At 35.2% G+C, this 13834-nt stretch overlaps 1 protein-coding gene across 6 annotated transcripts in view; it reads left to right on the forward strand.

Annotated features, from left to right (window-relative positions):
- The window catches only part of LOC121370650 (synaptotagmin-14-like), a 119135-nt gene that overhangs the window by 47146 nt on the left and 58155 nt on the right, over positions 1 to 13834 (forward strand). For 3 of the 6 annotated variants that reach the window (XM_041496030.1, XM_041496032.1, XM_041496033.1), the window contains one exon: positions 2165 to 2317. In XM_041496030.1, coding sequence (XP_041351964.1) covers positions 2165 to 2317 — 153 coding nt within the window. Of the gene's footprint in view, positions 1 to 519; positions 657 to 2164; positions 2318 to 11996; positions 12602 to 13834 lie in introns of those variants that run through there. The other 3 variants (XM_041496031.1, XM_041496034.1, XM_041496029.1) reach the window with 3 other exon arrangements.

The following is a 13834-nucleotide window of genomic DNA, read 5'->3' on the forward strand; positions in this document are numbered from 1 at the left end:
TAAAATGTGTTGAGTGCCTTGTTAAATAAAACATTTCTTTCTTTCCATCATCATGTTGCTGGTACTAATAACCACTGATAAAATAATGTTCTGAGATGTTAAACTAACACTTGTTTTCTTTATAAGAGTAGTGTCCCTGTGACCTAAGCAAGTAAAGTCAAATTAAATATCTGAAAACAGTTAATAACCAATATTTTGCTAATGGATAATTTGCTTAGGTTATGTCAGGTAATATGTGACTAGCATAATTGTACATGCAGATGTAGCTCTTATTCTTATTGGTAATCAATACAGTTTATGTACAGCAATGTGTGGCGTATACAAATACATATATATTTATATATGTAACAGATGTTAACTGAACTGAAGCTCGTGAAGTTGTCATTAGGGTGCATTTAATTTTAATAGCTACTTGAAGCTGTAACTCTATAATTATATGTGTAGACAGTTGCTATTTACTGAAACGAAGGACGTAACATTTGATTGCCATGCATTTTTTTGCACTCACTATTTGTGACTATAGATAGTTGGAATGTATTATTAGAAGCTATTGGACCGTGGTCAGAAGGGTAGCTTTGTATAAAATGTACTTGTCCAGTTGAAATGTTTGACCTGTTGGGTTGAACTTTTAGGAACAGTCATGCGTGCCCAGGAAGGTTGGTTATAATATACTAGTATATATATATTTTAACTATTTTGAATTGTATGTTAATTTGATACTTAGAATGTCTGCTCCAATGCAGGGAGACTGCAAATTATATATATAGTCCCCACATGAAGATAATTTGTTGTTCTTTTCATTTTATTTATCTTTCTGCTTATGTTGATAAATAAGGTTAATTTTGCACTATCCTGGATAAACACCACACCTATTTGGGCTTATCTGAAGGTTAATGACCAGTTGTGTGTGTGTGTGTGTGTGTGTGTGAGAGAGAGAGAGAGAAAGAGGGAGAGGGAGGGAGGGAGGGAGGCGGACAGACAGACAGAGAAAGGAAACAGATAGAGAAAGGAAAGAGAAAGACAGACAGAGAAATCGATGTTATGGTGTTACACCTCTTTATTGAGATGTTAAAACAAAATAATAAATAATTTGTTTTGCAGTTCAGAATGGTGTTCCAGTATTATAATTAAACAATGTGACATTGAAATGTACATTATGTTCCCTGACAATCCATGTCTATGATGTTATTTTATGTAAAATTAATTATTATCCCTAAATTTTATAGTTGAAAACTTGGTAACTCACAACTGGTTTGATTATTTGCTGATAACTGACATTAAAAATCTTACAATGAATTGATAATTGCAAAACAAAATGACATGGTGTAATTACTGTAGAGATAGCACATTGCAATTTATTGGCAAGTAATAACAGACCAAAAATATAGAGACAAATTTACAATGCCTATTTTTCTTAAACACAGATGCCTATTTTTCTTAAACACAGATGTTTAAGAATTATAAATATATGGAGTAGTTACATTCATGTAAGAAAAAAATATGCTTCATAAACTCGGCCCATAATTAATATATGGTCGTGTATAACTTGCAAAATTAAGATGGGGAATTTAAATAAAACTAGTTTTCATCTCACATAAAAATACAAGTGCATGAAAATTCATGTTATCAAAATTATAAATCTGTTAGCATATCATATGCAGAGCAGACATGTCACATCCCTCTTGTGGTTTAATTCTGGTGCATTTAAACACAACTACAACTTTGACAAAAAAATTTATTGTTTGGTAACAAATGGTCATCAACATACAAATTTTAAGTTTCATTGTCATTTCATAGCTGTGACATGACTACAGAAACAATATGAACGTGTATATCCATGCATTATAGTATAATTCCAGTACCTAATTATATTTTTAGGATTTGTACCTGTAAATATAGAGATAAAACTCCAAATTTGTATCAGATTCCAGATTTTAGGCCTGTCCAAAATGTTTCTTGCTCTTTAGCTTATACTTGCCCTTTCTTGTTCAATTAAGACCCATACAAAATACATGTATATACAATGTGTATATATATATATATATATATATATATATATATATATATGTTTTGTTTTTTTCCAGTGTGTTTTACATCTATGCAATGAAAAAACTTTAGTTTTTAGTTCATGTGTGTAATGTAAGTTTGTGTTAAACTGTTTCAGTTCCAATCGAGGCAGTGGCATTTCTTGGTGCAATTGCTGCATTTCTGATGGTGCTAATTATATTCTTCCTGTATCTCAACAAGAGTCTCTGTTTCTCGGAATGTGGAGGATTCCCTTGTATTGACAAACCACCAAAAAGAAAGAACAAACTAGGTAAGCCATTTTTATAACCCCAATGAGACGTTTCTTTAATTGAACATGAATTACAATTCCTTTGGTCTATAGGACTTTACCCGATAGTGCTATAGTAGCCTAGAAAGTTATTGGTACTCATAACAAATCACGGTCCACCACCTTTCTTCCCCCTCCCCCCTCCCCTCCCCCCCCCCATATTATTGGTTGGAACTATGTGACTGACAAATCCACAATATTTGTGGCCCATCCTGAGAAGATGACTCGAGATATTTAGCAGAAATTTTGTGTATAGCTTTATCATGTAGTTATAGATCAATTTTGACTTTCATGGGATTTTAACCCATTTTGACAGTCATGAACTTCGAAAATTATGGTACATGACACACCGCCATTTCAAATTAAACTTGCATGCAAGGTTTGATGATCCTCTATGAAAGATCTAAGAATTACAATATGATATAAGAAAGATCTGCTCCTAAAACGTTTACAGACAGATGTACAGTTCAACAGATGGACAATGTAGGTTTCACAGTTTTCAGGCCATTTTTTTGTAATGCTTCAAGATACATGTACTGCCTGAAATTTGGTGTTTAGAATTATTATATTCATATATTATATCTGTATGAAAATTTGTTGGGCTTTGTAGGGAACATGTATTACTTTAGCAATACTCAGAATGCTTGCTAAAACTAGTTAATTTATGTTTGTACCTAACATTAGAAAATATGATCTTTTAAAATAAGGATGCAGCTACCATCTGAAAGCAAATTAAATCCATTAATTGAATAGTTTAAAAAAATCTTGTGTACTAATGTACATACATATACATATACATATACATATACATATACATATACATATACATATACATATACATATACATATACATGTATAATACATACATGTATAATACATACATGTATAATACATACATGTATATATATACATATATAGATAGATAGATAGATAGATAGATAGATATATTTCAATATGATATTTATAGCAATATTATTTAAACAATAATATTGCAAATCAGATGTTCTGGGCTTTTTGGCTACTTTTTTATGATGGTCATAATATACATGTACATGTGCATTGTTTCATATATCTTTATTAAAACTGTTTTATATACTACTCAAAAGAATTTAAGGGTCAGACGATATTTTCGACATTATTTTCTGAATGTCAATTATATTAGCTAGAACATAATGTCACGCATGGTATTGTTCCATTTTGACGAAAGTGGGTCTAAGCAACCCATAAATGAATTAAAATCCACTGTCATTGACACTGTCGACTAGTTCTAATGGCGAAAACATGCTTACATTTGCACGTAAATTAGGGCGAAAGCGAAAGGTCTGCTAAGTGCCCATAACTTGCTTTTTCACGAAGCGCTTCATTTGCACGCTTTGCATGTGTATTCCATGTTCCCAATGCTGAATTTCCGTATAATTGGAGCTTGCAGTCGTGTACGGTGCACACTCCAAATTCGACAATGGTACGACTTCAACTGACTATCGAAGATCGAGGAAGGGCTATTGCTTGGCTTCAGGATGGCAATACGCAAAGAAATGTTGCTCTGAGACTTGGTGTCAGTCAGTGTCGTTGGCCGACTGTGGCAACGGTCCCAAGCAACGAATTCTGTTCGAAATCGTCCACGTTTGGGAAGACCCCGAAGCACTACAAATAGAGAGGACCACTACATCACCAATATGGCTCTACGTTAATGCACAACCACTGCACGCCGATTACGTGACAATCTGCGGACTGCGACTGGAACTCGAGTGTCTGATCAAACCATACGCAATCGTCTGAGAGCCAATAATCTATGCTGCCGTCGCCAGGCTGTTCGACCACCACTCCTACCACATCACAGAACGGCCAGACGTCACTGGTGCACACTTCATCTGCGGTGGCAACGTGTTCAGTGGGGTCAAGTGATGTTCACTGATGATTCCAGGTTTAGTCTCCAGTTCAACAACGGTCGGGTTCGTGTCTACAGATGTCCTGGGGAGCGCTTCGCTGACGTTAACGTTAGACAACGTCACCGGTTCGGTGGTGGCAGCGTCATGGTGTGGGGCGGCATCTCTATCCACCATAGGACCCCCCTCTATGTGGTGGATGGAATCTGAATGGCAATGGCAATGGCAATCTGAATGGAATCCACTATCTGAATGAGATTATCTGGCCGTTGGTTCTTCCAGGCCTTCAGCAGATTGGCGGCGGGGCAGTTCTGCAGGATGACAATGCCAGACCCCACCGCGCCAGGGTGGTAACGGACTTTCTCAGACAACAAGGTATCGTCAGGATGGATTGGCCAGCATATTCGCCTGACTTGGCCCCAATAGAGAACGCCTGGGACGAATTAGGCAGGAGAGTTCGGGATAACCATGCCCCTCCGGCCAACCTTCATGATCTGGGTCAACTTCTTATGGCAGAGTGGCAGGCCATTCCCCAAGAGTTCTTCAGACGTCTGATCAACAGCATGAGGCAACGATGTGTCGAGTGTATTCGCGCCAAGGGTGGATTCACACACTATTAAACGAATGTTCTAATGTGTAAAATCCATGTTTGACAACCTTCAACTTTGACAGCGTGTCATGTGACTTTCTTGTATACAGTGACGTTTATTTGTGGGTTTTTGTAAATATGGAACAATAAATTATATTTTTGGTGTAGTTTACATCATCAATCTAATACACTCTGAAACTTATTTGGTTATAAATTTTTGACTCTTAAATTCTTTTGAGTAGTATATAATGCAATCATTAATATTTCTAAATGTTGTTTGGTTTATTTTAAACAGAAATGAAATACAATAATGAACAAGAAAATATAATCATTCAGCAAATACAAGAATACAACTGTTACTTTATTGATATTATTTATTAAAGCACAGTCTATTCATCTGACACACAAGTATTTATTTGTGATAGCTGGTTTACTTGGTTATCAAGTGATGATACACTAGTTGATACAATAGCATAATGCTATTTCAATTAATACAAGTCCTATAGCAAATGGTGTGGGTTTGTTTCGTAGTTTTTTTGTGGGGGTGTTTTTGTGTTGTTGTTTATTTTGGAGTTTTTATAGTTGAACAACTGCCATATTCTGGGATAAAATGGGTTTTTTGGGGGGTTTTTTGTTTAACAACACAATTAGAGCACATTGGTTTATGATCATCGGCTATTGGATGTCAAACATTTAGTAGTTTTGTCATATGTGAAACCTATTTTTATATGCCCAATTTTGACAGGTCATATTACGGAATGATGTTAACCGTCTGTCGATCTGCACATCCGTCTGTAATGTTTCATTTTCTGGAGAAGATCTTTCTTATCAATTCATTCTGAACATTAAACCATAATTAACTAGGTCACCACAACCTACTTTTCAGACATTACTGCTCATTAATTACTTCTTACTACTGTCCGGGTCATATCTTCCTTATCAATTGACATACTATAGGATCATGAAACCTTGCATACTAGTACTTGGGATGGTGGTGTACTGCATACCATAACTAGGTCACCATGACTTTTTACTGTGTCGCATACCATAACTAAGTTACCATGACCTACATTTTACTGATTACTGCACATTAAATGAAATCCTTATCCAGGCCATATATCTTCCTTATTAGTTCATATAGAATCATTACATATTAAACCTGACATTCTATACAGATTAATGATGTTAAGAGTGTGCCATAACAGTATTCAATTTATTGCCAAAAACAGAATGGAAAACTATAGGGCCGAATTTACAAAGCCTGTTTATGTCTTAACGCATGTGTAACTACATACATTTACAATGCTTAAACACCTGCGTTTAAGAAAAACAGGCTTTGTAAATTTGGCCCATGATATTTATAATGTATATACATGTATATGGAAAAATGTTCTTTCACATGTATTGACACGGTATATGTTTAATGATAATAAAGAAGAAAAAACATTCTTGAAATTATTTTGGGTCATTTGTAGATATATTGAGCCGATTTGCACAATTATGTTGAATTTCAGCCATTTCAAAACTGTGCAGTTGGGTTGAGACAATTTTATAAGTATATAAACAGTCAATAAGTAATTAAATATACATGCAGTAATTTGTTGCATTTGTGGATATTTATGCAAGATAATAAACAACAACAGCATGCATCGCATCCCTCCAATGTACAGACCTTCCCTGTGGAATTTACATGATGTGACTGAATGGTGGCTCCCGAACAAACAACATGTGTGAAGCATGGAATCGGGGGTTCAGTACCCAGTAAATTTGAATGATGAGTTTATTTGTGTTGTTTGCCAATATGCTGTAAGATTCATTTATACCAGTGGTGGTATTTGTTGACTGAAAGTGACGTAACAGTTAACACACAAATGACACGTGCACGATTAAGAACAATGGGTTTGTAAGGGGATGACAATTTATCACATACAGTGTAGTCAGTCTGCACTGACATGCTAGTTCAGTCTTTATATTTTAATTATATTACATCAAAGTATCCGAATATATTTAATGCGACATAGAATTTAAATAATTTTCTTTAATAGTGGCATAATTGCTGTTAGGAAATTTGTCACCAAGACCGAAAACCTCTTTCAAACCCAAGTAAATCGGTAAAATTTGTTTTGTTTTGGTGGATTAGGCCACTCGGCACCAGAAAAGGGTAGCATATTTTCATTATTTTGTCAATATAAATGTCTGAGAAAATTTAATTAAACTATCGAAACGATCTCTCTCTATATAGGTAATATATAAATATCCCATAGCTACGGTTCAACAATGTATAAGCTGTCACCCCCCTGCAGTTCAGTGGTCCTTGCAATGCACATGCTATGAACAGTCAATAGAGTGCAATGACCTAGTTGGAACTCGCTTTAATGCTAGATCAAGTACAGCCAGACCGAGCAGAAAAACATCTGCTAGACTGGTTTAAGTGCTTCACGTTAAACTAAGTGGCCACGTCGGGAACCAATCAAATAGTTCGCGGACATTAGCGAAATGCTTGCCAGTTGAACTTTGGATTGGGAATTTACATATATTTCCGATCATGCCCGATAGAACTGAGATTGAGATACTTTAGTAATAATGGTGTAGTTACTGTTTTAATATTTATTTTGAATCTATTTTCAGTGCACAAAATATATATTATTTTTTACAATAAGGAAAAAATACATCTGAAAAAAAATCCAATATAGTCCACGGCAAAATTAATGCCGTAGAAAATGAAAAAATCTGCGGCAATCTCCACGCAATGCTGATTGCAGGGTTGATTTTTAACTATAGTCTGTTTCATAAAATTTATCATTGATTGTTCTATATGGCTAACGAACACTATTTGTGCTCATTTACACAGTTAATAACAGACAACTTTTGTTGAATAAACATGATCTTTTTTTTTTGTATTGTCATTTTGTGTTATCCAAACTAAGGAGCATGCATGGAACACATTTCTAGACTTTACGAAAAGTTGGATCCATTGCCTGTTTGTTGTTTCTGTGAACAGTAGTGACAGAAATAGTCGTTTTAGTGTTTGCCACACAGACATGTGCCACTAAAATAGCACTCTTGACTTGAGTTTTAAAAAACCCAAAACATTTAAATTTTACTTTCAGTAGTGACATGTTTATTGTTCCATTGTACTGTGGCAGTGAAACAAATATTTTTAAAGAAAGATTTTAACTTTAAAATATAATACAAATGCTTAGGTGCACAGACTTACATGTAGATGCCACCCAGTGGTGGGGGGAAATAAAATTGTCAAACAGTCCCATGTGATGTCATCACTAGTCTATCCTCCGGGGAGAGGGGAGGGGGAGGGAGAAAAATAAAATAAATAATATACATGTATGCATAAACTGTAACATTTATAAGGTGATATTTGCCAAATAGTGTAAAACAAATGATCATCACGGTGGCGTTTCGCTATTTGTGTGTTTTTATCTTGAAACTAGTGCAGGGCGCACATTAAGTCAATACTTTTCTTAATGTGCATGGCGAGTTGTTTCCCTCTATTTAGCAAATTTAAAATGACAGGCAAATGTTTTATGTTGTCGTTGGAAGATTTATTTTGTTAATAATGATGCAAGTACTTCAATCAGGATTTAGTGAGTATGGTTTGTGTGTCCATTTGTTGTACTATTTCGATTGAGAAATGGTTGAAACATGGTGCGGGTGCCCCTATCCACTTACGGTTCAGGGACTTAACCTCTGACATTGCCAGTGGCCAATTCCAGGACAGGAGGTGGTGGGGTGAAGTGGGTGGAATTTTGAAAAAATGAGCAAAGTTGAGAATAACCATGACCGGTCAATTAAAAGGCCAAACAAACATTTTTAGTGCTCATCCAAAGTTTGAAGGTTAATGGAGTAATTTAGACAGACTGCCAAAAGTAAATGGTATGAAACTGTTTACAAAAAAAAAGAAACAAAATTTTAGAAATGGCGGCCAAAAGGTTTAAATCTGACTAATCCATACTCATGGGAGGCGAAAGAGGTTGGTGGGAGGTGACATCTACGACGAGTTAAGTAGTTCCATTGTCTGGAGGTTCAGGAAGGAGGTCTTGTACTCCGGGCATCCTAGCACAGCAACGGCTAGTGGTAGGCCTTCCCGTAGATTCTATCTGGTGGATAGTGAGGTTATCTATCTAAGGTATGATGAGAGTCTGCCTGATTACGTTGTGGTGGCGATACACACGGCCCACTTCTTGTCTTGCAGAACGACGTAACTCAGCGCAGACTCCCACACAAAATCCACCAGCAGCACGAAGTGGAGTCGGTCACGATTTACGAAGAGCTTCTTAGTGTTCTTAATGTTGATGTTTGGACGGACCATCTTGGCATAGCGGGGGTTGAGTTTCCCACCCTGTAGGGTCCAGTCTTCTTTTTCCTCCATGTTGACATCTTGTTTGGAGTGGGAAGAGGAGGCACGTGGCTGGTTGACTGCCTTCCTCTTTCCAACAGCCACATGGCGGACCAGACACGATAGGAGCCTTCGCTGAGGGCAAGGGTCATGCTGGAGTTGCCGGAAGTGTAGGTGGGGGGAGGGGGCACCGGCAGACTGTCTAGTATTTGAGAAGTCTAGTATTTGAGAAGTCTAATATTTGATCCAAATGTTGTTCGACGCTTCAGTGTAAAATAAAAGGGTTTACTTAAACAAAAATGTGGGACTTCATTTTTAATTTCATCGAAGCATTATGCTCGACCATTTCTCATTCAAGTCAATGACTTATTGAATAAGATTCTATTGTGTGTGTGTGTGTATATATTATACATGTAGTTGTTACCAAGGGATTGTTGGATTGGGTTGTTGTTGTTTTTTTTGGGGGGGTTAGGGGGTAGCTAGGTCTGCTATTATACTTTCTTGAAAGATTTCCTGGTCACTTTTTCTCAGTTATGCAATAGGGCATGTCCATGCCAACAGGGAAAATGGTCTAAATTTTTTTAATTAAATTTTAATTGAGTGTGCAATTTATTTGACAGGAAATAAGTTGTAGTTGCAGGAAAACACCTACTTTCTATGGCTACTTACATGGAAATTCCACCTTTCAAACTTGTTACATAGAAAGCTCTCGTTTTCTTCATTCCTGGTAGCACATTTTTGCTGACCATCTATAGCCCAATGTTCAAATACCCTCCACATTTTATTGTTGATATAATTTTGTTGGACTTTATTCTTCACATTTTTGGTCATAAAACTTCATTGTCTAATCTACTTTTTTCATGGAAGTCTTTTTAACCAACCCAGCATTAAAAATCCTGTAACGTGAGTCACAAAAAAGTCCCCTTTTTCTTACCACACTGAACCCCTGGTGGAATGAAAGTGCCATTGGTATATCTGCATCCCCTGTCCTTACTTTAGAGAATGACACCAACAACAGGACTGTCTCTCTTTCTCTGATACAGTATGAACCAAGGGAATATCTGTAACGTGAGTCACAAAAGAAAATGGGATAGAGTAATGCGAGTTACAATGTTTTTACTGAATGTTATAGTTTTCTTTTAAGTTTTCTAATCAAGATAGCTTTTAAATTAGTTTCACTTATTTATCAAAGAGGTCAGTGCTATAATTTTCCCCAGAATCCATCTCACTTCCTGTTTGTTTATGAAACCACATGCTCATTAAGCATTTTTATTCAACATCCACAAACACCAAGTTCAACTAAAAGAATAAGAATAATTAATACTTAGTAACCATGTAAACAAAGTTTAACTGGAAGAAAGGGAAATTAAGGAAACCAGTAGGGCTGTTTACTCTTTTCACATTTTGACCAACTTAAGGTAAATAACTGAAGCCACTGCAGTATATGCATATGCACCTGGACATACAAGCCTACATACATGCCAATTTAACGTAACATTTTGTGTTGAAAGAGCTTATTAGAAGAAATTCGGTCGTAGGCTCGAATCACCTCAGTGGACCCATTGGTTTTTCTTTTCTGACCAGACAGCTAGCTAGTGCTCCATAACTGATTTATCAAAGGCTGTAGTATGTACTGTCCTGTCTTTGGAAAGTGCATATACCTGCTGGCAAAAACTGGAAATGGCCAGCTACATGTAAACTAATAAAATATTTTACACTCCCAACAAATTAATTAAAAAAATTGAAGCAACCCTTCACTGTAAACCACCGTGGTCATTTTGGGTTTCAAGGTTTCTAACTGTCCAGAAAAGCTGATTATGCAAGATATTGCCTACATATGGAAAATAATTTAATTCACTTTCTATGTTATCTGATAGCCTGTTTTGTTGTTAATGAATTATAGGTATTAATTCATTCCTGTCATTTATAGTTTGAGGAGAATTTTGAAGAGTGTTATGGTTGTTTCTGGCACTTTCCTTTTTGTGTAACGCGAGTCACGTGATAATTAGATGCAGTTATATTAATTACATAATCATGTTAGTTTTTGTTGATATCATTTAATACCTTATGCAAATAGGTTCATGGATACAACTGTTGGAATCTTAAAATACACAACTGTAGCAGATTTACCCATATATAGTTTAAAAAGTGGGCAAAAAATGTAATGCAAGTCTCGTGGAAATGCCCAAAAGGAAAAATTTATGTGATTTAAAAAAAAAAAAATGTGAATAAAATTTATTCCCATTTGTCTTTCAGTGTGTTTATTATCTAAAGGCAAATATGCAGGGTGACATTTACCTCCAGTGTAAAGTTAGGTGTAATGAATTACATCTAATTCATCAAGTTAATATTGTACATGCAATGTTTCCCAGTTAATTCTTCAGTGACCGATTGTTCTCTTAGCATCATTTCAGGAGAGTGATCTTTAAGACTGACCATGTGCGTATTCTTCTTCAGAAGATCAGTCATTCAAATCAAACCTTAGTCATCTTGTATTGTTTGTATATAGAAACATGTTTCACATGCATTCCATTTAACAGGTTTAGTGAATACATTATGCCTTACCTTGTGTACTTATATATATGATGCATATGTTTGTACCGCCCATTAAATTCTTTCAACTATATGGATAATTAACTTTACCACACAATGTATCAAATTGATTTCCTTTCGAAACAGCATTGAGCCTGTTGTTTTATTGAATAGGAGAGCTGTTATCTCCCCTACCTAATCAATAATGTTGGCAATATTATCAATGACCTAGCAGTGTGTGAGTATTCACAGTGTAAATGTTACAGAGCTCTGTGCAGCTTAAATATTCACTGCATTTAACTGGCACCTGTGAGCCATTAGCAGCTGAACATTCCAGGATTTCCATAAATGGAAACTACAAGAATACATTTTCTAGAGATTGATGACACAACAGATAATTTTACTCAAATACTGAAAATTTAATTTGTGTGGATATAACTGTTTGACACTGGAGGTTGAGAATAAAACTAACAATATTAGATTGCATATTTATTGGTTATTAATACTGAAGTACTGAAAATGGGTTTGCTTCTAGGTGAATTGCATGAAAGATAATATGTGAAATTTGGTAAATTCCTTCAAGTGTCTGTCAATGTTTGCACACAAATTATCTAACGTCAGCTTCTCAGCTAAAAGTTTGCTTGGATTTTGCTGTTGTATTGAGAGCAAATCAAAGAAGAGTAAAAGTCGGCGAACTAGTGGCTATGAAAGTGGTTATGATGAGGCAGACTCGATTAAAAGTGTTGCTAAGGATTATCAAGGAAGCCAAAGTAACTTGAGTGAGCCAGTACAACAGGAAACATGTTCTTCTGATCGTGGATGTAAAGAAATACCAAAAGTACCCATTAAGCGAAAAAAGAAAAAGAAAGGTGCACAGGATTCCGATAAAACAGAACTACAGAATGGTTTGTTTGTTGCCTGCATTATTGATGTGTACTGTTTTAATTATGACTGCTGTTTTTCGAGTTGTATGGTTAAGACGTAAAACAAGTAGATGTAAATTACAACATATTTACATGCATTTTGTATATTAAAATATATAGACAGTCTAGATGTATAAACAGTTTAATGTACAAGTATTACTGGGCTGTTTTTAAGGCGAAATCACTTCTCCCCCTTAATTTGAAAGGGAGACGTTTTTCAATAGGAAGAAGACATTATTCTGTTTTGTAAAAAAAAAAAAAAAAAAAAAAAAAAATAGAGAGAGATAGAGAAGAAACACATACATATAAAAAATAACATATTTTATCTTAATATTATTTTACCATTTTTACTTCTTTATTTGTGTGTTGATTTTACAGATTTTATTTTCTTCATTATAAATCATAAAACTATTTTCAAGAAATAAAATGTAATTTTTAAAACCTTAAGACACATTTAATGAAAATAATTAATTGCCTTTTATTTCCTAGCATATGCTGATTTGCAAGTACAGGCCATATGCTCATATTTTGATGAACTAATCAAATTACTGTATAAATAACTTCAACTCAGGTGACCTATTGCGATTCGTTTTCATCTGTTGTGGTATATGTGTGACATGTTCCTACTACCTGGCCAGTTCCAACCAGCTTTTTGGAGAAACTTCCTTGACACATGAAGGAACAAAGTTGTGAATTTTATCATTCTGACCCTCAAGGGGCTCGAGGGGTTGGGCATAAAATTCGAAAATTAGCCAATATTAAAAAAACATCTTCTTTTTTTCCAAAAATGTTAAAATTGAATAGTCTTCATATATGCAGTGGTCAATAGATGGTTTATCTAATGTTTGTAAATCTCATTACTGTTGGGTCCCCCATTTGTTTCCAGGGATGGGTGAAGTTTACTATATAGTTTTATAGAGAAATGTATTTAAACTCTGATACATGTATCGGTGACTTCTTCTCCAAAACTACTTGACAGATTCCAACTTTTTGTGGGAAGCTTCCTTGTTAAACATTCAGAAACAAATTTGTGAACATGGTTATTCTGAAAATTACCCAAATTGATCATGCCCCACTTTTGCCACAAGGAAAAACAAATGAATATCATGCCTCATTACAGCTAAATCCTTTGCACTCCTGGTAAAAATTTTTAAAAATAACTCCTTGGCTTAAGAATTCACTTCATATTCCAAATAATTATCTTTCAAACATGGA

Source organism: Gigantopelta aegis, chromosome 4 (genome assembly GCF_016097555.1).
Source record: "Gigantopelta aegis isolate Gae_Host chromosome 4, Gae_host_genome, whole genome shotgun sequence".
NCBI classification, from domain to species: domain Eukaryota; kingdom Metazoa; phylum Mollusca; class Gastropoda; order Neomphalida; family Peltospiridae; genus Gigantopelta; species Gigantopelta aegis.